The following is a 25,811-nucleotide window of genomic DNA, read 5'->3' as shown; positions in this document are numbered from 1 at the left end:
ACTTTTTGGCCTACTAGATTATGCAGTTACGCAATTATATTATTATTCTTATTATTTCATTTTATTTTTACATGTAAAATGTTAGAAAAAGAGCAACATTTTTTTTCTACATTAATAAACTAATAACTAATAATAGTATACTTAGTCACCTAATAATTTGTTTAAAAAAAAATTCTAATAAAAAAAAAAATCAAAATGTCCCCAACATACTTGACTTTTCAGTAAGCGGTCCTTGGTAAATAAAATAAGTTTTCACACCCCTGATCTAATATATTACAAACTCTCAAAATACAAATAAAATACACTTAAAGTAAGGACAAACATAATTAAAAATAAAGTAAAACTAACTTATGAATGAATTAAAAACATTACAACAGCCATAATAAACCCTGTTAAATGTGTCAATGAACATAAATATTTTTGTACAGGCAGACTTTTTGACCTACTAGATTATGCAGTTACGCAATTGTATTATTATTATTGTTATTTAATTTTATTTTTACATGGGGGAAAACAACAGTAAAATGTTAGAAAAAGAGCAACATTTTTTTTCTACATTAATAAACTAAAAACTAATAATAGTATACTTAGTCACCTAATAATTTGTTTAAAAAAAAATTCTAATAAAAAAATAAATCAAAATGTCCCCAACATACTTGACTTTTCAGTAAGCGGTCCTTGGTAAATAAAATAAGTTTACGCACCCCTGTTCTAAAATATTAAAAACTCACAAAATTAACATAAAATATACTTAAAATTTGAAGAAAGGTGATTAAAAATAACATATTACTCACTTAGGAATAAATTCAAAAAATTACAACAGCCATAATAAACCCTGTTAAATGTGTCAATGAACATAAATATTTTTGTACAGGCAGACTTTTTGACCTACTAGATTATGCAGTTACGCAATTATATTATTATTATTTCATTTTATTTTTACATGGGGAAAAGCAACAGTAAAATGTTAGAAAAAGAGCAACATTTTTTTCTACATTAATAAACTAAAAACTAATAATAGTATACTTAGTCACCTAATAATTTGTTTAAAAAAATTCAACTTACTTGACTTTTCAGTAAGGGGTCCTTGGTAAAAGAGGTTTACACACACCTGATCTAAAATATTACAAATTCTCAAAATAAAAATTAGATACAAGCAAACTTTAGTTAATTCATTAAAAATTAAACAACACTAAGTAATGAATTATTTTTAAAATTACAACAGCCATAATAAACACTGTTAAATGTGCAAATGAACATGAATATTTTTGTACAGGCAGACTTTTTGACCTACTAGATTATGCAGTTACACAATTATATTATTATTATTTCATTTTATTTTTACATGGGGAAAAACAATACAAATGTAAAAAAAGGAGCTAAGAATTGAAAAAAAAAAGACTGTTTTACACTAATAACTAATAATAGTATTCTTAGTCACCTATAACAAAAAAATATGTCTTTAAATATATATAATATTTGTTTGTTTGTTTTTTAAACATTTTTTATAATTAAAAAAAAGTACAAAAATGGTCCCAACATACTTGACTTTTCAGTAAGTGGTCCTTGGTGGAAGAAGTTTGACTGAAACATGTCCGATTGTAGCTGAGATGAGTACCAGCGCCCCCCCGCGACCGCAAAAGGGAATAAGCGGTAGAAAATGGATGGATGAATGCAAGTTTTATGTTTGGAGTTGACTGTAGCAACACTGCCCCCTGTCGTCCAGTCCAAATACTTCTTCTCCGTCTGTTTTAAAGACATTATCTGGTCACTCCATTAGGGACACCCGCGCAAAGTCACCCGAATCAAGAAACTGGCAAAACAGCGCAAAGCACTTCCTGCCTTCACAATAATAGCACGTTGTGTCACGTCCGGTCAAAAAACGCTGACAAAAAAAAAGGTTTTAAAAAAAGTAGATCGTTGAAGTATATAATGTACTTCAAATACATTTACACAATTATGTTTTTATCTAAAACAAGATGTATTTATTGCACCAATAAATGTTAGGATTTTTGTGTTTGATCAACAAACTTATTTTATTTGGCACAGAAAGCACACACTGGTGGTAAAATAAGTGTAAAATGTACACAAACTGACTTAAAAACAAACTGGAAAAAAGTGAATTTTATTGGTAATATATTGCTATTAGTTAAATGTATTGTTATCGCTATTATTATTTTACAAATTTATTTATTTTTACTATTTTATATCAATCTTTTAAAAAACTATAATAAAAGCTGAGTTTTGGAGGTACAATAAATAAACCTGATTATTAGTTTTGCCATTATCGTCCAGCCCTACTTCAAATCTATTTAAATCAAGTTTGGCTTTTTAACTATTTTAGTACCTTAGTTTGAGCCTAAAAATAATGCTTCTTGATACCTGGCGCCATTTAGGAATTATGCTAATGTGTCTTGTATTAGCATGCTAACATTTCATGCTAGTTTTTAAGTTAGTTTTGTATCTTTAAACCTAAAAATGTAGTTTTTGATACGTGGCGCCATATTGGAAGTATGCTAACGTCTCTTGTATTAGCATGCTAACATTTTATGCTTGCTTTTAAGTAAGTTTTGCATTTTTTAACTTAAAAATGTTGGTTTTGATAAGTGGCGCCATCTAGGAAGTATGCTAACGTCTCTTGTACAAGCACGCTAATCTGTTATGGGTTTTTTTTTAACTAGTTTTGTATCCTTGAACCTAAAAATTATGCTTTTTGATACGTGGCGCCATATTGGAAGTATGCTAACGTCTCTTGTATTAGCATGCTAACATTTTATGCTTGCTTTTAAGTAAGTTTTGTATTTTTGAACCTAAAAATTTTGGTTTTTGATAAGTGGCGCCACCTAGGAAGTATGCTAACGTCTCTTGTACAAGCACGCTAATCTTTTATGGGTTTTTTTTTTTTAACTAGTTTTGTGTCTTTGAACCTAAAAATTATGCTTTTTGATACGTGGCGCCATATTGGAAGTATGCTAACGTCTCTTGTATTAGCATGCTAACATTTTATGCTTGCTTTTAAGTAAGTTTTGTATTTTTGAACCTAAAAATTTTGGTTTTTGATAAGTGGCGCCATCTAGGAAGTATGCTAACGTCTCTTGTACAAGCACGCTAATCTTTTATGGGGTTTTTTTTAAAGTAGTTTTGTATCTTTGAACCTAAAAATTATGCTTTTTGATACGTGGCGCCATATTGGAAGTATGCTAACGTCTCTTGTATTAGCATGCTAACATTTTATGCTTGCTTTTAAGTAAGTTTTGTATTTTTGAACCTAAAAATTTTGGGTTTTGATAAGTGGCGCCATCTAGGAAGTATGCTAACGCCTCTTGTACAAGCACCCTAATCTTTTATGGGGTTTTTTTTAACTAGTTTTGTATCTTTGAACCTAAAAATTATGCTTTTTGATACGTGGCGCCATATTGGAAGTATGCTAACGTCTCTTGTATTAGCATGCTAACATTTTATGCTTGCTTTTAAGTAAGTTTTGTATTTTTGAACCTAAAAATTTTGGGTTTTGATAAGTGGCGCCATCTAGGAAGTATGCTAACGCCTCTTGTACAAGCACCCTAATCTTTTATGGGGGTTTTTTTAACTAGTTTTGTATCTTTGAACCTAAAAATTATGCTTTTTGATACGTGGCGCCATATTGGAAGTATGCTAACGTCTCTTGTATTAGCATGCTAACATTTTATGCTTGCTTTTAAGTAAGTTTTGCATTTTTTAACTTAAAAATGTTGGTTTTGATAAGTGGCGCCATCTAGGAAGTATGCTAACGTCTCTTGTACAAGCACGCTAATCTGTTATGGGTTTTTTTTTAACTAGTTTTGTATCCTTGAACCTAAAAATTATGCTTTTTGATACGTGGCGCCATATTGGAAGTATGCTAACGTCTCTTGTATTAGCATGCTAACATTTTATGCTTGCTTTTAAGTAAGTTTTGTATTTTTGAACCTAAAAATTTTGGTTTTTGATAAGTGGCGCCACCTAGGAAGTATGCTAACGTCTCTTGTACAAGCACGCTAATCTTTTATGGGTTTTTTTTTTTTAACTAGTTTTGTGTCTTTGAACCTAAAAATTATGCTTTTTGATACGTGGCGCCATATTGGAAGTATGCTAACGTCTCTTGTATTAGCATGCTAACATTTTATGCTTGCTTTTAAGTAAGTTTTGTATTTTTGAACCTAAAAATTTTGGTTTTTGATAAGTGGCGCCATCTAGGAAGTATGCTAACGTCTCTTGTACAAGCACGCTAATCTTTTATGGGGTTTTTTTTAAAGTAGTTTTGTATCTTTGAACCTAAAAATTATGCTTTTTGATACGTGGCGCCATATTGGAAGTATGCTAACGTCTCTTGTATTAGCATGCTAACATTTTATGCTTGCTTTTAAGTAAGTTTTGTATTTTTGAACCTAAAAATTTTGGGTTTTGATAAGTGGCGCCATCTAGGAAGTATGCTAACGCCTCTTGTACAAGCACCCTAATCTTTTATGGGGTTTTTTTTAACTAGTTTTGTATCTTTGAACCTAAAAATTATGCTTTTTGATACGTGGCGCCATATTGGAAGTATGCTAACGTCTCTTGTATTAGCATGCTAACATTTTATGCTTGCTTTTAAGTAAGTTTTGTATTTTTGAACCTAAAAATTTTGGTTTTTGATAAGTGGCACCATCTAGGAAGTATGCTAACGCCTCTTGTACAAGCACCCTAATCTTTTATGGGGGTTTTTTTAACTAGTTTTGTATCTTTGAACCTAAAAATTATGCTTTTTGATACGTGGCGCCATATTGGAAGTATGCTAACGTCTCTTGTATTAGCATGCTAACATTTTATGCTTGCTTTTAAGTAAGTTTTGCATTTTTTAACTTAAAAATGTTGGTTTTGATAAGTGGCGCCACCTAGGAAGTATGCTAACGTCTCTTGTACAAGCACGCTAATCTGTTATGGGTTTTTTTTTAACTAGTTTTGTATCCTTGAACCTAAAAATTATGCTTTTTGATACGTGGCGCCATATTGGAAGTATGCTAACGTCTCTTGTATTAGCATGCTAACATTTTATGCTTGCTTTTAAGTAAGTTTTGTATTTTTGAACCTAAAAATTTTGGTTTTTGATAAGTGGCGCCACCTAGGAAGTATGCTAACGTCTCTTGTACAAGCACGCTAATCTTTTATGGGTTTTTTTTTTTTAACTAGTTTTGTGTCTTTGAACCTAAAAATTATGCTTTTTGATACGTGGCGCCATATTGGAAGTATGCTAACGTCTCTTGTATTAGCATGCTAACATTTTATGCTTGCTTTTAAGTAAGTTTTGTATTTTTGAACCTAAAAATTTTGGTTTTTGATAAGTGGCGCCATCTAGGAAGTATGCTAACGTCTCTTGTACAAGCACGCTAATCTTTTATGGGGTTTTTTTTAAAGTAGTTTTGTATCTTTGAACCTAAAAATTATGCTTTTTGATACGTGGCGCCATATTGGAAGTATGCTAACGTCTCTTGTATTAGCATGCTAACATTTTATGCTTGCTTTTAAGTAAGTTTTGTATTTTTGAACCTAAAAATTTTGGGTTTTGATAAGTGGCGCCATCTAGGAAGTATGCTAACGCCTCTTGTACAAGCACCCTAATCTTTTATGGGGTTTTTTTTAACTAGTTTTGTATCTTTGAACCTAAAAATTATGCTTTTTGATACGTGGCGCCATATTGGAAGTATGCTAACGTCTCTTGTATTAGCATGCTAACATTTTATGCTTGCTTTTAAGTAAGTTTTGTATTTTTGAACCTAAAAATTTTGGTTTTTGATAAGTGGCACCATCTAGGAAGTATGCTAACGTCTCTTGTACAAGCACGCTAATCTTTTATGGGTTTTTTTTTAACTAGTTTTGTATCTTTGAACCTAAAAATTATGCTTTTTGATACGTGGCGCCATATTGGAAGCATGCTAACGTCTCTTGTATTAGCATGCTAACATTTTATGCTTGCTTTTAAGTAAGTTTTGTATTTTTGAACCTAAAAATTTTGGTTTTTGATAAGTGGCGCCATCTAGGAAGTATGCTAACGTCTCTTGTACAAGCACGCTAATCTTTTATGGGGTTTTTTTTTTAACTAGTTTTGTATCTTTGAACCTAAAAATTATGCTTTTTGATACGTGGCGCCATATTGGAAGCATGCTAACGTCTCTTGTATTAGCATGCTAACATTTTATGCTTGCCTTTAAGTAAGTTTTGTATTTTTGAACCTAAAATTTTGGTTTTTGATAAGTGGCGCCATCTAGTAAGTATGCTAACGTCTCTTGTACGAGCACGTTAATCTTTTATGGGGTTTTTTTTAACTAGTTTTGTATCTTTGAACCTAAAAATTATGCTTTTTGATACGTGGCGCCATATTGGAAGCATGCTAACGTCTCTTGTATTAGCATGCTAACATTTTATGCTTGCTTTTAAGTAAGTTTTGTATTTTTGAACCTAAAAATTTTGGTTTTTGATAAGTGGCGCCATCTAGGAAGCATGCTAACGTCTCTTGTACGAGCACGCTAATCTTTTATGTTTTTTTTTTAACTAGTTTTGTATCTTTGAACCTAAAAATGCTTTTTGATACGTGGCGCCATATTGGAAGTATGCTAACATCTCTTGTATTAGCATGCTAACATTTTATGCTTGCTTTTAAGTAAGTTTTGCATTTTTTAACTTAAAAATGTTGGTTTTTGATAAGTGGCGCCATCTAGGAAGTATGCTAACGTCTCTTGTACAAGCACGCTAATCTTTTATGGGTTTTTTTTTTAACTAGTTTTGTATCTTTGAACCTAAAAATTATGCTTTTTGATACGTGGCGCCATATTGGAAGTATGCTAACGTCTCTTGTATTAGCATGCTAAAATTTTATGCTTGCTTTTAAGTAAGTTTTGTATTTTTGAACCTAAAAATTTTGGTTTTTGATAAGTGGCGCCATCTAGGAAGTATGCTAATGCCTCTTGTACAAGCACGCTAATCTTTCATGGGGGTTTTTTTTAACTAGTTTTGTATCTTTGAACCTAAAAATTATGCTTTTTGATACGTGGCACTATCTTGGAAGTATGCTAATGTCTGTTATATTAGCATGCTAACGTTTCATGCAAGCTTTTGAATTAGTTTTGTATCCCTAAATCGAAGTCATGGTTTTTGATACGTGGTGCCATCTTGGAAGTATGCTAGCTTTTAAGTTAGTTTTATAATCCTTAAATCTAAAAATTATGCTTTTTGATACGTGGCACTATCTTGGAAGTATGCTAATGTCTGTTATATTAGCATGCTAACGTTTCATGCAAGCTTTTGAATTAGTTTTGTATCCCTAAATCGAAGTCATGGTTTTTGATACGTGGTGCCATCTTGGAAGTATGCTAGCTTTTAAGTTAGTTTTATAATCCTTAAATCTAAAAATCATGGTTTTTGATACGTGGCACTGTCACGCCAAATTTCTTTCCCCCTACAAAAACCTTCCCCCCGCCCCTTTTACTTCCGGGGTCATGATTAACATAGACGTTTTGTTAACGCTGTATTATAAAAATAGAACGCTATATTATAAAAATAGACGTTTTGTTACCGCTATATTATAAAAAAATATATATATATTTTAAAAACAAGCTATGGGACGACGTAAGAGGAAACGTGACCCCAGAAGTAAATGCGTCATCCCATAGCTTGTGTTTGTAAATTGTTAAAACATTTTTTTACATTTTTTATAATATAGCTTTAACAAAACGTCTGTATTTTTATAATATGGCGTTAACAAAACGTTTGTATTAATCATGACCCCGGAAGTAAATGGAGGGCTGGGGGGGGGAGAAATTTGGCGTGACAGCACCATCTAGGAAGTATGCTAGCGTCTCTTGTATTAGCATGCTAACATTTTATGCAGTTTTTTTTAGCTAGTTTTGTATCTTTGAGCCTAAAAATAGATTTTCATACATGGCGCCAGCTAGGAAGTATGATAACGTCTCTTATATTAGCATGCTAACATTTAATGCTTTTTTTTTTTTTTTAGCTAATTTTGTATCTTTGGACCTAAAAATCATAGATTGTGATACTTGCAGCCATCTTGGAAGTATGCTAACATCTGTTATATTAGCATGCTAACATTTTTTTAATAGCTTTGTATCCTTAAATCTAAAAAACGTGGTTTTTAATATGTAGCACCATCTTGGAAGTATGTCAATCTCTCTTATATTTGAATGCTAATATTTTATGCTAACATTGTTTTGCTAACATTTTAGCTAGTTTTGTATCTTTGGACCTAAAACAAATTATTCAGTTTTATGCACTTTTTGTCAAATATAGCTTTATGGCAAACACATAATATATTTGATATAAAGTAATCAGAGCCTTATATATATATATGTCATTAATTTATAACATTTGTTTAGTCATTATTATTTTTTTATGCAATGAGTTTTAAATGGTAAAATTGCAAAATTTTTCGTAAAATTTACCGTTTGCGCTTTTATTGCACTTAAGTTTTATTGTGATTTGGCGTGACAGCACCATCTAGGAAGTATGCTAGCATCTCTTGTATTAGCATGCTAACATTTTATGCAGTTTTTTTAGCTAGTTTTGTATCTTTGAGCCTAAAAATAGATTTTCATACATGGCGCCAGCTAGGAAGTATGATAACGCCTCTTATATTAGCATGCTAACATTTAATGCTTTTTTTTTTTTTAGCTAATTTTGTATCTTTGGACCTAAAAATCATAGATTGTGATACTTGCAGCCATCTTGGAAGTATGCTAACATCGGTTATATTAGCATGCTAACATTTTTTTAATAGCTTTGTATCCTTAAATCTAAAAAACGTGGTTTTTAATATGTAGCACCATCTTGGAAGTATGTCAATCTCTCTTATATTTGAATGCTAATATTTTATGCTAACATTGTTTTGCTAACATTTTAGCTAGTTTTGTATCTTTGGACCTAAAACCAATTATGCTGTTTTATGCACTTTTGGTCAAATATAACATTATGGCAAACACATAATATATTTGATGTGAAGTAATCAGAGCCTTATATATATGTCATTAATTTATAACATTTTTTTAGTCATTATTATTTTTTTATGCAATGAGTTTTAAATGGTAAAATTGCAAAATTTTTCGTAAAATTTACCGTTTGCGCTTTTATTGCACTTAAGTTTTATTGTGATTTGGCGTGACAGCACCATCTAGGAAGTATGCTAGCGTCTCTTGTATTAGCATGCTAACATTTTATGCTGTTTTTTTTAGCTAGTTTTGTATCTTTGAGCCTAAAAATAGATTTTCATACATGGCGCCAGCTAGGAAGTATTATAGCGTCTCTTATATTAGCATGCTAACATTTAATTATTTTTTTTTTAGCTAATTTTGTATATTTGGACATAAAAATCATAGATTTTGATACTTGCAGCCATCTTGGAAGTATGCTAACATCGGTTATATTAGCATGCTAACATTTTTTTAATAGCTTTGTATCCTTAAATGTAAAAACCATGGTTTTTAATATGTAGCACCATCTTGGAAGTATGTCAATCTCTCTTATATTTGAATGCTAATATTTTATGCTAACACTGTTTTGCTAACATTTTAGCTAGTTTTGTATCTTTGGACCTAAAACAAATTATTGTGTTTTATGCACTTTTTGTCAAATATAACTTTATGGCAAACACATAATAATATATTTGATGTGAAGTAATCAGAGCCTTATATATGTCATTAATTTATAACATTTGTTTAGAGTCATTATTTTTTTATGCAATGAGTTTTAAATGGTAAAATTGCAAAAATGTTCGTAAAATTTACCCTGTTTGCGCTTTTATTGCACTTAAGTTTTATTGTGATTTGGCGTGACAGCACCATCTAGGAAGTATGCTAGCGTCTCTTGTATTAGCATGCTAACTTTTTATGCTGTTTTTTTTTAGCTAGTTTTGTATCTTTGAACCTAAAAATAGATTTTCATACATGGCGCCAGCTAGGAAGTATGATAACGTCTCTTATATTAGCATGCTAACATTTAATGCTTTTTTTTTTTTTTTAGCTAATTTTGTATCTTTGGACCTAAAAATCATAGATTGTGATACTTGCAGCCATCTTGGAAGTATGCTAACATCTGTTATATTAGCATGCTAACATTTTTTTAATAGCTTTGTATCCTTAAATGTAAAAAACATGGTTTTTAATATGTAGCACCATCTTGGAAGTATGTCAATCTCTCTTATATTTGAATGCTAATATTTTATGCTAACATTTTAGTTAGTTTTGTATCTTTGGACCTAAAACAAATTATTCTGTTTTATGCACTTTTTGTCAAATATAACTTTATGGCAAACACATAATATATTTGATGTGAAGTAATCAGAGCCTTATATATGTCATTCATTTATAACATTTGTTTAGAGTCATTATTATTTTTTTATGCAATGAGTTTTAAATGGTAAAATTGAAAAAATGTTTGTAAAATTTACCGTTTGCGCTTTTATTGCACTTAAGTTTTATTGTGATTTGGTGTGACAGCACCATCTGGAAGTATGCTAGCGTCTCTTGTATTAGCATGCTAACATTTTATGCTGTTTTTTTTTAGCTAGTTTTGTATCTTTGAACCTAAAAATAGATTTTCATACATGGCGCCAGCTAGGAAGTATGATAACGTCTCTTATATTAGCATGCTAACATTTAATGTTTTTTTTTTTGCTAATTTTGTATCTTTGGACCTAAAAATCATAGATTTTGATACTTGCAGCCATCTTGGAAGTATGCTAACATCTGTTATATTAGCATGCTAACATTTTTTAATAGCTTTGTATCCTTAAATCTAAAAACCATGGTTTTTAATATGTAGCACCATCTTGGAAGTATGTCAATCTCTCTTATTTGAATGCTAATATTTTATGCTAAAATTTTAGCTAGTTTTGTATCTTTGGACCTAAAACAAATTATTCTGTTTTACGCACTTTTTGTCAAATATAACTTTATGGTAAACACATAATATATTTGATGTGAAGTAATCAGAGCCTTATATATATGTCATGAATTTATAACATTTGTTTAGAGTCATTATTATTTTTTTATGCAATGAGTTTTAAATGGTAAAATTGCAAAATTTTTTGTAAAATTTACCCTGTTTGCGCTTTTATTGCACTTAAGTTTTATTGTGATTTGGCGTGACAGCACCATCTAGGAAGTATGCTAGCGTCTCTTGTATTAGTCTGCTAACATTTTATGCTGTTTTTTTTTAGCTAGTTTTGTATCTTTGAACCTAAAAATAGATTTTCATACATGGCGCCAGCTAAGAAGTATGATAGCGTCTCTTATATTAGCATGCTAACATTTAATGCTTTTTTTTTTTTTTAGCTAATTTTGTATCTTTGGACCTAAAAATCATAGATTTTGATACTTGCAGCCATCTTGGAAGTATGCTAACATCTGTTATATTAGCATGCTAACATTTTTTAATAGCTTTGTATCCTTAAATCTAAAAACCATGGTTTTTAATATGTAGCACCATCTTGGAAGTATGTCAATCTCTCTTATATTTGAATGCTAATATTTTATGCTAACACTGTTTTGCTAACATTTTAGCTAGTTTTGTATCTTTGGACCTAAAACAAATTATTCTGTTTTATGCACTTTTTGTCAAATATAACTTTATGGCAAACACATAATATATTTGATATAAAGTAATCAGAGCCTTATATATATATATATGTCATTAATTTATAACATTTGTTTAGTCATTATTTTTTTATGCAATGAGTTTTAAAAGGTAAAATTGCAAAATTTTTCGTAAAATTTACCGTTTGCGCTTTTATTGCACTTAAGTTTTATTGTGATTTGGCGTGACAGCACCATCTAGGAAGTATGCTAGCGTCTCTTGTATTAGCATGCTAACATTTTATGCTGGTTTTTTTTTTAGCTAGTTTTGTATCTTTGAACCTAAAAATAGATTTTCATACATGGCGCCAGCTAGGAAGTATGATAGCGTCTCTTATATTAGCATGCTAACATTTAATTTTTTTTTAGCTAATTTTGTATATTTGGACCTAAAAATCATAGATTTTGATACTTGCAGCCATCTTGGAAGTATGCTAACATCTGTTATATTAGCATGCTAACATTTTTTTAATAGATATGTATCCTTAAATCTAAAAAACATGGTTTTTAATATGTAGCACCATCTTGGAAGTATGTCAATCTCTCTTATATTTGAATGCTAATATTTTATGCTAACATTTTAGCTAGTTTTGTATCTTTGGACCTAAAACAAATTATTCTGTTTTATGCACTTTTTGTCAGATATCTTTATGGCAAACACATAATAATATATTTGATGTGAAGTAATTAGAGCCTTATATATATGTCATTAATTTATAACATTTGTTTAGTCATTGTTATTTTTTTATGCAATGAGTTTTAAAAGGTAAAATTGCAAAATTTTTCGTAAAATTTACCGTTTGCGCTTTTATTGCACTTAAGTTTTATTGTGATTTGGCGTGACAGCACCATCTAGGAAGTATGCTAGCGTCTCTTGTATTAGCATGCTAACATTTTATGCTGGTTTTTTTTTAGCTAGTTTTGTATCTTTGAACCTAAAAATAGATTTTCATACATGGCGCCAGCTAGGAAGTATGATAGCGTCTCTTACATTAGCATGCTAACATTTAATTTTTTTTTTTTTTTTTTTTTAGCTAATTTTGTATATTTGGACCTAAAAATCATAGATTTTGATACTTGCAGCCATCTTGGAAGTATGCTAACATCTGTTATATTAGCATGCTAACATTTTTTTAATAGCTTTGTATCCTTAAATGTAAAAACCATGGTTTTTAATATGTAGCACTATCTTGGAAGTATGTCAATCTCTCTAATATTTGAATGCTAATATTTTATGCTAACATTGTTTTGCTAACATTTTAGCTAGTTTTGTATCTTTGGACCTAAAACAAATTATTCTGTTTTATGCACTTTTTGTCAAATATAACTTTATGGCAAACACATAATAATATATTTGATGTGAAGTAATCAGAGCCTTATATATATGTCATTAATTTATAACATTTGTTTAGAGTCATTATTATTTTTTTATGCAATGAGTTTTAAATGGTAAAATTGCAAAATTTTTCGTAAAATTTACCCTGTTTGCGCTTTTATTGCACTTAAGTTTTATTGTGAAAGTGTTTTTGGAATGCACGAGGGTGGGATGTAAAGAATAAAACATGCAAACAGTTGCTGGTTTATTATCAAAAGTCAAGGCAGCCAACGTGTGAAGATGGTCCTCGCACACAGGACCAGGTCTGACCACGTCTTAGTGTTCCCATAAACAGTCAAGGATTTGCTGTCGCTTTGGCGACAAGAAACTGACCAGCCACGTTCATACGGTTTTCTAAAAGGCAGCTTCTAGAACAGGATGACAGGTGAACCGGAGGCCACAGTCCCGTGTGACTGTTGTGTAGATAGTTGCGCCAAGTACAAACAGAGGCCACAGTCCAGTGTGACTGTTGTGTAGATAGTTGCGCCAAGTATAAACCGAGGCCACAGTCCCGTGTGACTGTTGTGTAGATAGTTGCGCCAAGTACAAACAGAGGCCACAGTCCCGTGTGACTGTTGTGTAGATAGTTGCGCCAAGTACAAACAGAGGCCACAGTCCCGTGTGACTGTTGTGTAGATAGTTGTGCCAAGTACAAACAGAGGCCACAGTCCCGTGTGACTGTTGTGTAGATAGTTGCGCCAAGTACAAACAGAGGCCACAGTCCCCTGCGACTGTTGTGTAGATAGTTGTGCCAAGTAAAAACGGAGGCCACAGTCCAGTGTGACTGTTGTGTAGATAGTTGCGCCAAGTATAAACCGAGGCCACAGTCCCGTGTGACTGTTGTGTAGATAGTTGCGCCAAGTATAAACCGAGGCCACAGTCCCGTGTGACTGTTGTGTAGATAGTTGCGCCAAGTATAAACCGAGGCCACAGTCCCGTGTGACTGTTGTGTAGATAGTTGCGCCAAGTACCAACGGAGGCCACAGTCCAATTTGAGTGTTATGTAGATAGTTGTGCCAAGTACAAACGGAGGCCACAGTCCCATGTGACTGTTGTGTAGAAAGTTGTGCAAAGTACAAAAATCTGCCGTCACCTTTGCACGCGGCCTAGGGTCTGCTTGCCGCGCCCGGCGCCCTTCGGGCCACCCCCTCTCCTCCTCGCCGTATCCGGTGGTGGCGGCGGCGGCTGGCCGGCCTGGCGGCGGCGGTGCCTGCCCTTGGCCTCGGGCTCTGAGTCGCTGAGCTCCAGGTCCGGGCAGTAGCCGTCGCTGTCGTGGCACAGGCGCGTGTTGTTGGCCTGGTGTTCGGACACGGCCTTGGGCCAAAGTCTCTCCTTCCGGTTCAGCTTGTCCGAGGCCCGCAGGTCCTCCGTGGTGCGGACCAAGTTCATGGTGGCCTCCTTGAAGGACCTGCCGAAATGCTCCATGGCAGACTTGCCGAAAGCGCCTTTGTCCAAAGTCTGCTTGGGAGCGCCCGGCTCAGCGGGGGTCTGGCACGAGCTGTCCTTCTGGGCCACCGCCTTCTCCGAGACGCCGTTGGCGTTCGCTCGCTCCTGGTCGGATCTGCCGTTGGAGGAGTGGCCGTGGAGCGCGGCGTGCAGCGTCAGCGGCTTCCCCGTCGGCTTGACGCCCGACGCCGGGCCCGCCATGCGCCCGTTGGCCCGCTCCTCCCTGTGGGCGTGTCCGTGTAGCTGCGGCTTGCCCTGGCCCAAGCCCTCGCTGGGGCGCTCCGCCACGTTTACGCTGTTGTCCGGGCACAGAGGCCCGTTGGCGGACTTGGAGGCGGGCAAAGCCGAGGACTTGGGCATCTTTAGCTTCAAGGTGATCCTGGGAGGCGGCCGGAACAGGAAACTCTCCCCTGGGCCGGACGCCGCCACGCCTTGGGGGACACAGACACAACTTCAGCAGCAATAAAGCATAGATCATGATCATTATTTAGATTTGACACCATTAAAAGCTCTAAAGACACGTGGACAGCACCTTTTAGCTCTTATTTCTAAAATTGTGTACACTACTGAATTGGGGTCTCATGGCCACATATGTGGACACTTATACTGCCATCTGGTGGTGTCAGAATAGTATAACATACAATAGAATTTGGGGGGAAAAAAGTGTAAAAATAAGAATTAAAATAACATGAAGTACACGCTTGTGTACTTATGGACTAAATACATCATATCAAAGGATGTTTTTTAGTTTTTTATTCTAATTAAGGTCCAATAACCCCAAATAGCAAAGAGAAATAAAAAAAGGGTATGTAAACAGCTTGGGCCTTAAGGGGTTAATATTGTTTAGTTAAGAGTCTTGTGCACGCCAGCTTTCTGAGGGATCGCTTTTCCGAGACTCTTATTTTGTTAGCGCAGGCAGCATGAAGCAGGGCTTTTATTGTGAAGATAGGAAATGTGCAGTCGGCCTTTAGAGTTTTGACGGAAGGGACGGCGCGAAAGTCTGTTGAAATAAAAAGTGTTTCTCGCCTTCCTCTCTGTCATTTTTTCATAATAATGAACTGGCAGCAGCCAGCGTCATCTCACAAGACCCTCGGGTGCCGTGAATGTCAATCAAGCAAGCTACGGAATTTGCCGCCAATGTTTTTCTTGTAAAGTGTATGGAAGCTGGATGAATTAGATGCCAAAAACCAACCACTTTCATGTGGTATTGTACAGAAAGGACAACTTTTTTTCTCCTCCATTTGAAAATGTGGGCGTTATCATCATTACTGTCTGATTCCAATCAATGCAAGTCATCAGAATCAGGTAATACACCAACTTATATTCTTGTCTTTGTGAAAGAAAGACATCTATATGTGTTACACATGCTTGTATTATCATTAAACACATTTAACTTGTTTACAAAAATGTCTCTTTCATAAATAAATAAATATAAATGATATATATAAATGAGGTAGATCCCCTCGAGTTGGTCAATTGAAAAGTAGCTCGCCTGCAGAAAAAGTGTGGGCACCCCCGCCAAAAACATAAAACTTTGTCTTGAATTAATTTCAATTATTGTGCAGAAATATGGGGAAATACATATCATAGCAACATAATGCCTGGATTTCTTTCAGAGAAAAGAGCAATTCGAATCATTTTTAAAGTAGGATATAGAGACCACACAAATCCACTCTTCATTAGGTCAGGATTACTAAAACTAAAAGACATTGTAGAATTGAATACACTATTAATGATGCTCAAAGCGAGAAATAAAGTTCTTCCGAAGGACATACAAAAGTTATTTGTGTTCACATCTGAAGATGAGAACCACGGAAGAGCGCGAAGAAATTTGAAACAAATGTGCTTGTCTGTTGTTGGCGTGAAAGCATGGAATTCTCTAAACAAAGACTTAAAAAGCTGTAAGAATATATTTGTATTTAGAAAAAAGTTATAAAAAGAGAAAACTGAAATTATATCAAACTGAGTTTGGATTTAGATTGGACGTGGCTTCCTGTGCACTTAAGATGTGACTTTAAGGTTTTACTACTTACGTATAAAATACTACACGGTCTAGCTCCATCCTATCTTGCCGATTGTATTGTACCATATGTCCCGGCAAGATATCTGCGTTCAAAGGACTCCGGCTTATTAGTGATTCCCAAAGCCCAAAAAAAGTCTGCGGGCTATAGAGCGTTTTCCGTTCGGGCTCCAGTACTCTGGAATGCCCTCCCGGTAACAGTTCGAGATGCCACCTCAGTAGAAGCATTTAAGTCTCACCTTAAAACTCATTTGTATACTCTAGCCTTTAAATAGACTCCCTTTTTAGACCAGTTGATCTGCCGTTTCTTTTCTTTTTCCTCTATGTCCCACTCTCCCGTGTGGAGGGGGTCCGGTCCGATCCGGTGGCCATGTACTGCTCGCCTGTGTATCGGCTGGGGACATCTCTGCGCTGCTGGTCCGCCTACGCTTGGGATGGTTTCCTGCTGGCTCCGCTGTGAACGGGACTCTCGCTGCTGTGTCTTGGATCCTCTTTGGACTGGACTCTCGCGACTGTGTTGTATCCATTGTGGATTGAACTTTCACAGTATCATGTTAGACCCGCTCGACATCCATTGCTTTCCTCCTCTCCAAGGTTCTCATAGTCATCATTGTCACCGACGTCCCACTAGGTGTGAGTTTTTCCTTGCCCTTATGTGGGCCTACCGAGGATGTCGTAGTGGTTTGTGCAGCCCTTTGAGACACTAGTGATTTAGGGCTATATAAGTAAACATTGATTGATGATTGATTGACGTGTCATTGTGAAGCGATGTGAAGCGACCGTAAAGAGAATCAGCACCTCCAAGTCCGAGTCCATGGTTCTCGCCCGGAAAAGGGTGGAGTGCCATCTCCGGGTTGGGGAGGAGACCCTGCCCCAAGTGGAGGAGTTCAAGTACGGTATAGCTCGGTTGGTAGAGCGGCCGTGCCAGCAACTTGAGGGTTGCAGGTTCGATTCCCGCTTCCGCCATCCTAGTCATTGCCGTTGTGTCCTTGGGCAAGACACTTTACCCACCTGCTCCCAGTGCCACCCACACTGGTTTAAATGTAACTCAGATATTGGGTTTGACTATGTAAAGCGCTTTGAGTCACTAGAGAAAAGCGCTATATAAATATAATTCACTTCACTTCACTACCTAGGAGTCTTGTTCACGAGTGGGGGAAGAGTGGATCGTGAGATCGACAGGCGGATCGGTGCGGCGTCTTCAGTAATGCGGACGTTGTATCGATCCGTTGTGGTGAAGAAGGAGCTGAGCCGGAAGGCAAAGCTCTCAATTTACCGGTCGATCTACGTTCCCATCCTCACCTATGGTCATGAGCTTTGGGTCATGACCGAAAGGATAAGATCACGGGTACAAGCGGCCCAAATGAGTTTCCAGGTCTCTCCCTTAGAGATAGGGTGAGAAGCTCTGCCATCCGGGAGGAACTCAAAGTAAAGCCGCTGCTCCTCCACATGGAGAGGAGCCAGATGAGGTGGTTCAGGCATCTGGTCAGGATGCCACCCGAACGCCTCCCTAGGGAGGTGTTTAGGGCACGTCCAACCGGTAGGAGGCCACGGGGAAGACCCAGGACACGTTGGGAAGACTATGTCTCCCGGCTGGCCTGGGAACGCCTCGGGATCCCCCGGGAAGAGCTAGACGAAGTGGCTGGGGAGAGGGAAGTCTGGGCTTCCCTGCTTAGGCTGCTGCCCCCGCGACCCGACCTCGGATAAGCGGAGGATGATGGATGGATGGATGGATGGTGTCATTGTGAAAGTGCTTAAAGGAAAATGGAAAAGTATGTTGGAGTTTGGGTGTTGGTGGAGGGAACGGTTATAATTCATCTAAAATACCGTAAGGGCTTCACGGTGGCAGAGGGGTTAGTGCGTCTGCCTCACAATACGAAGGTCCTGCAGTCCTGGGTTCAAATCCAGGCTCGGGATCTTTCTGTGTGGAGTTTGCATGTTCTCCCCGTGAATGCGTGGGTTCCCTCCGGGTACTCCGGCTTCCTCCCACTTCCAAAGACATGCACCTGGGGATAGGTTGATTGGCAACACTAAATTGGCCCTAGTGTGTGAATGTGAGTGTGAATGTTGTCTGTCTATCTGTGTTGGCCCTGTGATGAGGTGGCGACTTGTCCAGGATGTACCCCGCCTTCCGCCCGATTGTAGCTGAGATAGGCGCCAGCGCCCCCCGTGACCCCAAAAAGGGAATAAGCGGTAGAAAATGGATGGATAAAATACCGTAATTTGTGTTAAAAAAGGGGCAGATAAATATAAGAATATAATTCTTCCATCTGCTCCTTTCTGATCATGGAAATGTATAAGAAAGAAAAACAAAAAAAAAAACAATGACAGTGTCAATTGTACGTGGCTTGTAAATATGCATTTTCATGAAAGGAATAAAAATAAATGATGATGAAAAATGATGATGAATTAAATAAATAAATAATAAATGGGTTGTACTTGTATAGCGCTTTTCTACCTTCAAGGTACTCAAAGCGCTTTGACACTACTTCCACATTTACCCATTCACACACACATTCACACACTGATGGAGGGAGCTGCCATGCAAGGCGCCAACCAGCACCCATCAGGAGCAAGGGTGAAGTGTCTTGCTCAGGACACAACGGACATGACAAGTTGGTTGGTTCTAGGTGGGATTTGAACCAGTGACCCTCGGGTTGCGCACGGACACTCTCCCACTGCGCCACGCCGTCCATTAAAAAAATTTTTTTTTTTTTTTTTTTTCACTAAAAAAGGGTTATATAAAACCGGTGGGGTTCGGTGCCTCCAACAAGGTTAAGAACCACTGGTCTAAAGTGTAAAATGTGTTCAAATTGCTAGCATGCGTCAAGTAGAAAATATAACTTATAAAATTAGCCGAGAAAAAAAATCCAGCATGCTAAAATGCTAACTGTCCAGATGAAAGCTCACCCGCAGAGAGGTCCTGGCTCATGAGGGTGACGTGCAGGTTGAACATCTGCTCCTGGGCTTTGCTCTGCAGCAGCTTGAGCTTCTCGCGGCGACTCACCATGTAGCAGAGGTTCCTCACCTGCAACGGCAACAACAATCAGAGCGCTGCTGCGTGCGAGAAGCACCAGAAGTGGGCCTCTGACCCTCTCCAGGTCCTGGCGCAGGTGCATGAACATGCGCATGCGGGTGTGGATGCTGTCCTGGTGCGGCTGCAGGACCAGGTTCTCCTCGTCCTCCTTGGGCGCCAGCAGGGCCCGGTTGAAGTTGCTCTTGCGCTTCATCTTCCAGTACTGGTAGATGAAGTCCACCAGGCGCTGCGAGAGTGCCACCGCCCGCGCCACCTCGTCCGGCTGCACCAGGGCGTAGAACTTCTCCTCCAGCTCCTGCAGCCGCTGAGCCCGCTGGCCCACCTTGGCCGAGTCGCAGGGCGCCTTGGGCCGCGCGGGGCTCAGACCCAGGCCCGCCTCGCCCGCCTTGGGCTTGCTGTGCTTGAGGCAGTAGGACTTGAACTTGACCTCGTCGCCCTCGTCCAGGATGGTCTTCATCTCCAGGCTGTGCTCGAAGGCGCAGGTCACGTGGAAAGGGGTGGTGCAGTTCTTCACCGAGCACTGGGAGGGGCCGGGGGACAGGAAGTGGGTTAGTGGGGACGCCGCCACAATAAGAGTCAAACCAGAGGAGCGGTTTTCTGATACGCTAACGTCTGATGCTAGCTTTTTATGTGTCTTTTGTATCTTTCAACCTAAAATTGTATTAGCCTGCTAACATTTTAGCTGGTTTTGCATCTTTGAACCTAAAATTGTATTAGCATGCTAACAATTAATTCTAACTTTTTAAGCTAGTTTTGCATATTTTGAATTTAAAATTGTATTAGCATGCTAACATTTTATGCTGGCTTTTTAGAACGTTTTGTATCTTTGAACCGAGATTGTATTAGCATGCTAACATTTTATGCTGGCTTTTTAGCACGTTTTGTATCTTTCAACCTAAAATTGTATTAGCCTGCTAACATTTTAGCTGGTTTTGCATCTTTGAACCTAAAATTGTATTAGCATGCTAACAATTAATTCTAACTTTTTAAGCTAGTTTTGCATATTTTGAATTTAAAATTGTATTAGCATGCTAACATTTTATGCTGGCTTTTTAGCACGTTTTTGTATCTTTCAACCTAAAATTGTGTTAGGCAGCTAACATTCTCTTCTAACTTTTAAAACTAGTTTTGCATCTTTGAATCTAAACTTGCATTAGCATGCTAACATTTTATGCTGGCTTTTTAGCACGTTTTGTATCTTTCAACCTAAAATTGTATTAGCCTGCTAACATTTTAGCTAGTTTTGCATCTTTGAACCTAAAATTGTATTAACATGCTAACAATTAATTCGAACTTTTTTAGCTAGTTTTGCATCTTTTGAATCTAAAATTGTAATAGCATGCTAACATTTTATGCTGGCTTTTTAGAACGTTTTGTATCTTTGAACCGAGATTGTATTAGCATGCTAACATTTTATTCTAACTTTTTAGCTAGTTTTGCATCTTTGAACCTAAAATTGTATTAGCATGCTAACATTTTATTCTAACTTTTTTTTAGCTAGTTTTGCATCTTTGAATCTAAAATTGTAATAGCATGCTAACATTTTATGCTGGCTTTTTAGAACGTTTTGTATCTTTGAGCCGAGATTGTATTACCATGCTAACATTTAATGCTGGCTTTTTAGCACGTTTTTGTATCTTTCAACCTAAAATTGTATTAGCCTGCTAACATTTTATTCTAACTTTTTAGCTAGTTTTTCATCTTTGAACCTAAAATTGTATTAACATGCTAACAATTAATTCTAACTTTTTTAGCTAGTTTTGCATCTTTTGAATCTAAAATTGTAATAGCATGCTAACATTTTATGCTGGCTTTTTAGAACGTTTTGTATCTTTGAACCGAGACTGTATTAGCATGCTAACATTTTATTCTAACTTTTTAGCTAGTTTTGCATCTTTGAACCTAAAATTGTATTAGCATGCTAACATTTTATTCTAACTTTTTTTTAGCTAGTTTTGCATCTTTGAATCTAAAATTGTAATAGCATGCTAACATTTTATGCTGGCTTTTTAGAACGTTTTGTATCTTTGAGCCGAGATTGTATTACCATGCTAACATTTAATGCTGGCTTTTTAGCACGTTTTGTATCTTTCAACCTAAAATTGTGTTAGCCTAACATTTTATTCTAACTTTTTTAGCTAGTTTTGCATCTTTGAACCTAAAATTGTATTAGCATGCTAACATTTTATTCTAACTTTTTTTTAGCTAGTTTTGCATCTTTGAATCTAAAATTGTAATTGCATGCTAACATTTTATGCTGGCTTTTTAGAACGTTTTGTATCTTTGAACCGAGATTGTATTAGCATGCTAACATTTCATTCTAACTTTTTTTTAGCTAGTTTTGCATCTTTGAATCTAAAATTGTAATTGCATGCTAACATTTTATGCTGGCTTTTTAGAACGTTTTGTATCTTTGAACCGAGATTGCATTAGCATGCTAACATTTTATGCTGGCTTTTTAGCACGTTTTGTATCTTTCAACCTAAAATTGTATTAGCCTGCTAACATTTTATTCTAACTTTTTAGCTAGTTTTGCATCTTTTGAATTTAAAATTGTATTAGCATGCTAACATTTTATGCTGGCTTTTTAGCACGTTTTGTATCTTTCAACCTAAAATTGTGTTAGCCAGCTAACATTCTATTTTAACTTTTTAGCTAAATTTGCATTTTGAACCTAAAATTTTATTACCATGCTAACATTTTATTCTGACTTTTTTAGCTAGTTTTGCATTTTTTAATCTAAACTTGCATTAGCATGCTAACATTTTATGCTGGCTTTTTAGAACGTTTTTTATCTTTGAACCGAGATTGTATTAGCATGCTAACATTTTATGCTGGCTTTTTAGCACGTTTTGTATCTTTGAACCTAAAATTGCATTAGCATGCTAACATTTTATGCTGGCTTTTTAACACGTTTGTATCTTTAAACCTAAAATTGTATTACCATGCTAACATTTTATTTAAACTTTTTAGCTAGTTTTCCATCTTTGAACCTAAAATTGTATTAGTACGCTAACATTTCATGCTGGCTTTTTAGCACGTTTTGTATCTTTGAAACTTAAATTTTATTAGTATGCTAACATTTTATGCTGGCTTTTCAGCTAGTTTTGCATCTTTCAACCTAAAATTGTATTTGCATGCTAACATTTTATGCTGGCTTTCTGGCACGTTTTGTATCTTTCAACATAAAATTGTAAATTGTGTTAGCATGCTAACATTTTATGCTAACTTAACGGATTTTGTATCTTTTAACTTAAATTGCATTAGCATGCTAACATTTTATGCTGGCTTTTCAACTAGTTTTGTATACTTGAACCAAAAATTGTATTAGCATGCTAACATTTTATTCTAACTTTTTAGGTATTTTTGCGTCTTTGAACCTAAAATTGTATTAGAATGCTAACATTTAATTGTACATTTTTAGCTAGTTTTACATCTTTGAACCTAAAATTTTATTAGCATGCTAAAAATTTATGTTGGCTTTTCAACTACTTTTGTATCATTGAACTTAAAATTGTATTAGCCTGCTAACATTTTATTCTAACTTTTTAGCTAGTTTTGCATCTTTGAGCCTAAAATTGTATTAGCATGCTAACATTTCATGCTGGCATTTTAGCACGTTTTGTATCTTTAAACCTAAATTTGCATTAGCATGCTAACATTTTATGCTGGCTTTTTAACGTTTTCAATCTTTGAACCTAAAATTGTATTAGCATGCTAACATTTTATTCTAACTTTTTAGCTAGTTTTTCATCTTTGAACCTAAAATTGTATTAGCATGCTAACATTTTATTCTGGCTTTTCATCTAGTTTTGCATCTTTCAACCTAAAAATTGTATTTGCATGCTAATATTTTATGTGGGCTTTCTAGCATTTGTATCTTTCAGCTTAAAATTGTAAGTTGTATTAAGATGCTAACAGTATTTACTAGCTTTTTAACACAATTTGTATCTTTGAACTTAAATTGTAATAGCATGCCAACATTTTATGCTGGCTTTTCAACTAGTTTTGTATCTTTGAACCAAAAATTGTATTAGCATGTTAACATTTCACTCTAACTTTTTTGGTAGTTTTGCATGTTTGAACCTAAAATTGTACTAGCATGCTAACATCTAATTAAGCTAGTTTTACATCTTTGAACCTAAAATTGTATTAGCATGCTAAAATATAAAGCTGGCTTTTCAGCTAGTATTGTATCTTTGAACCTAAAATTGTATTAGCATGCTAATATTTTATGCTCGCTTTTTAGCTAGTTTTTACATTTTTTAACCTAAACTTGTATTAGCATGCTAACGTTTTATGCGAGCTTTTTAGCTAGTTTTAAATTTTTTAACCTAAACATGTATTAGCATGCTAACATTTTATGCTGGCTTTTTAGCTAGTTTTAAATTTTTTAACCTAAACTTGTATTAGCATGCTAACATTTTATGCTGGCTTTTTCGCACGTTTTGTATCTTTGAACCTAAAATTGTATTAGCATGCTAACATTTCATGCTGGCTTTTCAATTAGTTTTGTATCCTTGAACCTAAAATTGTATTAGCATGCTAACATTTTATTCTAACTTTTTAGGTAGTTTTGCATCTTTGAACCTAAAATTGTATTAGCATGCTAACATTTTATGCTGGCTTTTTAGCTAGTTTTGTATCTATAAATCTAAAAATCATGGTTTTTGATATATGGGGCCATCTTGGAAGTATGCTAACAACTCTTGTTTTTTCATGCAAACATTTGATGCTAGCTTTTTAGCTGGCTTTATATTGGAGGTATGCTAACATCTCTTGTATTAGCATGCTAGCTTTTTAGCTAGCTTTGTATCTTCAAAACTAAAAATTATGGATTTTGATACATGGCGCCATCTTGTAAGTATGCTACAATCCTTTTTATTAGCATGCTAACATTCCATGCTAACTTTTAAGTTAATTTTGTGTCCTTAAATCGAAAAATCATGGTTATTGATATGTGGCGCCATCTTGTAAGTATGCTAACGTCTCTTGTATTAGCATGCTAACATTTTATGCTGGTTTTTCAACTAGTTTTGTATCTTTTAACCTAAAATTGTATTAGCATGCTAAAATTTTATGCTGGCTTTTCAGCACATTTGGTATCTTTCTTTGAACCTAAAATTATATTAGCATGCTAACATTTTATGCTGGCTTTTTAGCTAGTTTTGCATCTTTGAACCTAAAGTTGTATTAGCATGCTAACATTTTATGCTGGCTTTTTTAGCTGGTCTTGTATCTTTGAACCTAAAATAATATTAGCATGTTAAAATTTTATGCTGGCTTTTTAGCACGTTTTGTATCTTTGTACCTTAAATTGTATTAGCATGCTAACATTTTATGCTGGCTTTTAAGCTAGTTTTGTATCTTTGAACCTAAAATTGTATTAGTATGCTAACATTTTATGCTGGCTTTTTAGCTAGTTTTGAATCTTTGAACCTAAAATTGTATTAGCATGCTAACATTTTATGCTGGCTTTTTAGCTAATCCTAGCTTTGATAAGTGGCGCCATCTTGTTAGTCAGCTAAAATCTGGTATATTGACATGCTAACATTTTATGCTGGCTTTTTAGCTAGTTTTGTATCTTTGACCCTAAAAATCATGGTTTTTGATACCTGGCACCATCTTGGAAGTATGCTAACGTCTCTTGTATTAGCATGCTAATATTTCAACTAATTTTGTATCTTTGAACCTAATAATCATGGTTTTTGATACCTGGCGCCATCTTGGAAGTATGCTAACGTCTCTTGTATTAGCATGCTAACATTTTAACTAGTTTTCTATCTTTTAACCTAAAAATCACGTTTTTTGTTAAGTGGCGCCATCTTTTAAGTATGCTAAAATCTCGTATGTTGACATGCTAACATTTTATGCTGGCTTTTTTTGGCTAGTTTTTTATAATTGAACCTAAAAATCATGGTTTTTGATACGTGGTGCAATCTTGTAAGCATGCTAATGTCTCTTGTATTGGCATGCTAACATTTTATGCTGGCTTTTTGGCAATTTTTCTTTCTTTAAACCTAAAAATCATGGTTTTTGATACTTGGTGAGACCCTGTAAGGGATAAGCAGCAGAAAATTGATGGATGGATGGATGGATCTTGGAAGTATGCGAACATCTTTTATATTCGCATGCTAGCGTTTCAACTAAATTAGTATCTTAAAACTTTTAAATCTTTAAAAACGACTCTGCAACACAGGCCAGTGGAAATTGAAGCGTAGTTTCCAAGCCTGGTAGAGTTTGCATCCTTTTGCGTCTTACTTTAGCAACTGTGGGGGTTGGACTCACCTGGAT

At 35.5% G+C, this 25,811-nt stretch overlaps 1 protein-coding gene across 1 annotated transcript in view; it reads right to left on the bottom strand.

Annotated features, from left to right (window-relative positions):
• Window positions 1–13,206: 13,206 nt before the first annotated feature.
• Window positions 13,207–25,811, bottom strand: part of jade3 (jade family PHD finger 3) — a 53,232-nt gene continuing 40,627 nt past the window's right edge. Inside the window, exons 9-12 of the mRNA XM_061888906.1 lie at window positions 25,806–25,811; window positions 19,573–20,037; window positions 19,391–19,508; window positions 13,207–14,891 (exon numbers count right to left, since the gene is read on the bottom strand). The exon at window positions 25,806–25,811 is cut by the window's right edge and continues 111 nt beyond it. Coding sequence (XP_061744890.1) covers window positions 14,104–14,891; window positions 19,391–19,508; window positions 19,573–20,037; window positions 25,806–25,811 — 1,377 coding nt within the window. The 3' untranslated portion in view covers window positions 13,207–14,103. The remainder of the gene's footprint in view (window positions 14,892–19,390; window positions 19,509–19,572; window positions 20,038–25,805) is intronic.

The sequence above is a fragment of the Nerophis ophidion genome, linkage group LG26 (genome assembly GCF_033978795.1).
Source record: "Nerophis ophidion isolate RoL-2023_Sa linkage group LG26, RoL_Noph_v1.0, whole genome shotgun sequence".
NCBI lineage: Eukaryota > Metazoa > Chordata > Actinopteri > Syngnathiformes > Syngnathidae > Nerophis > Nerophis ophidion.
This window is presented reverse-complemented; position numbering and strand designations above follow the sequence as displayed.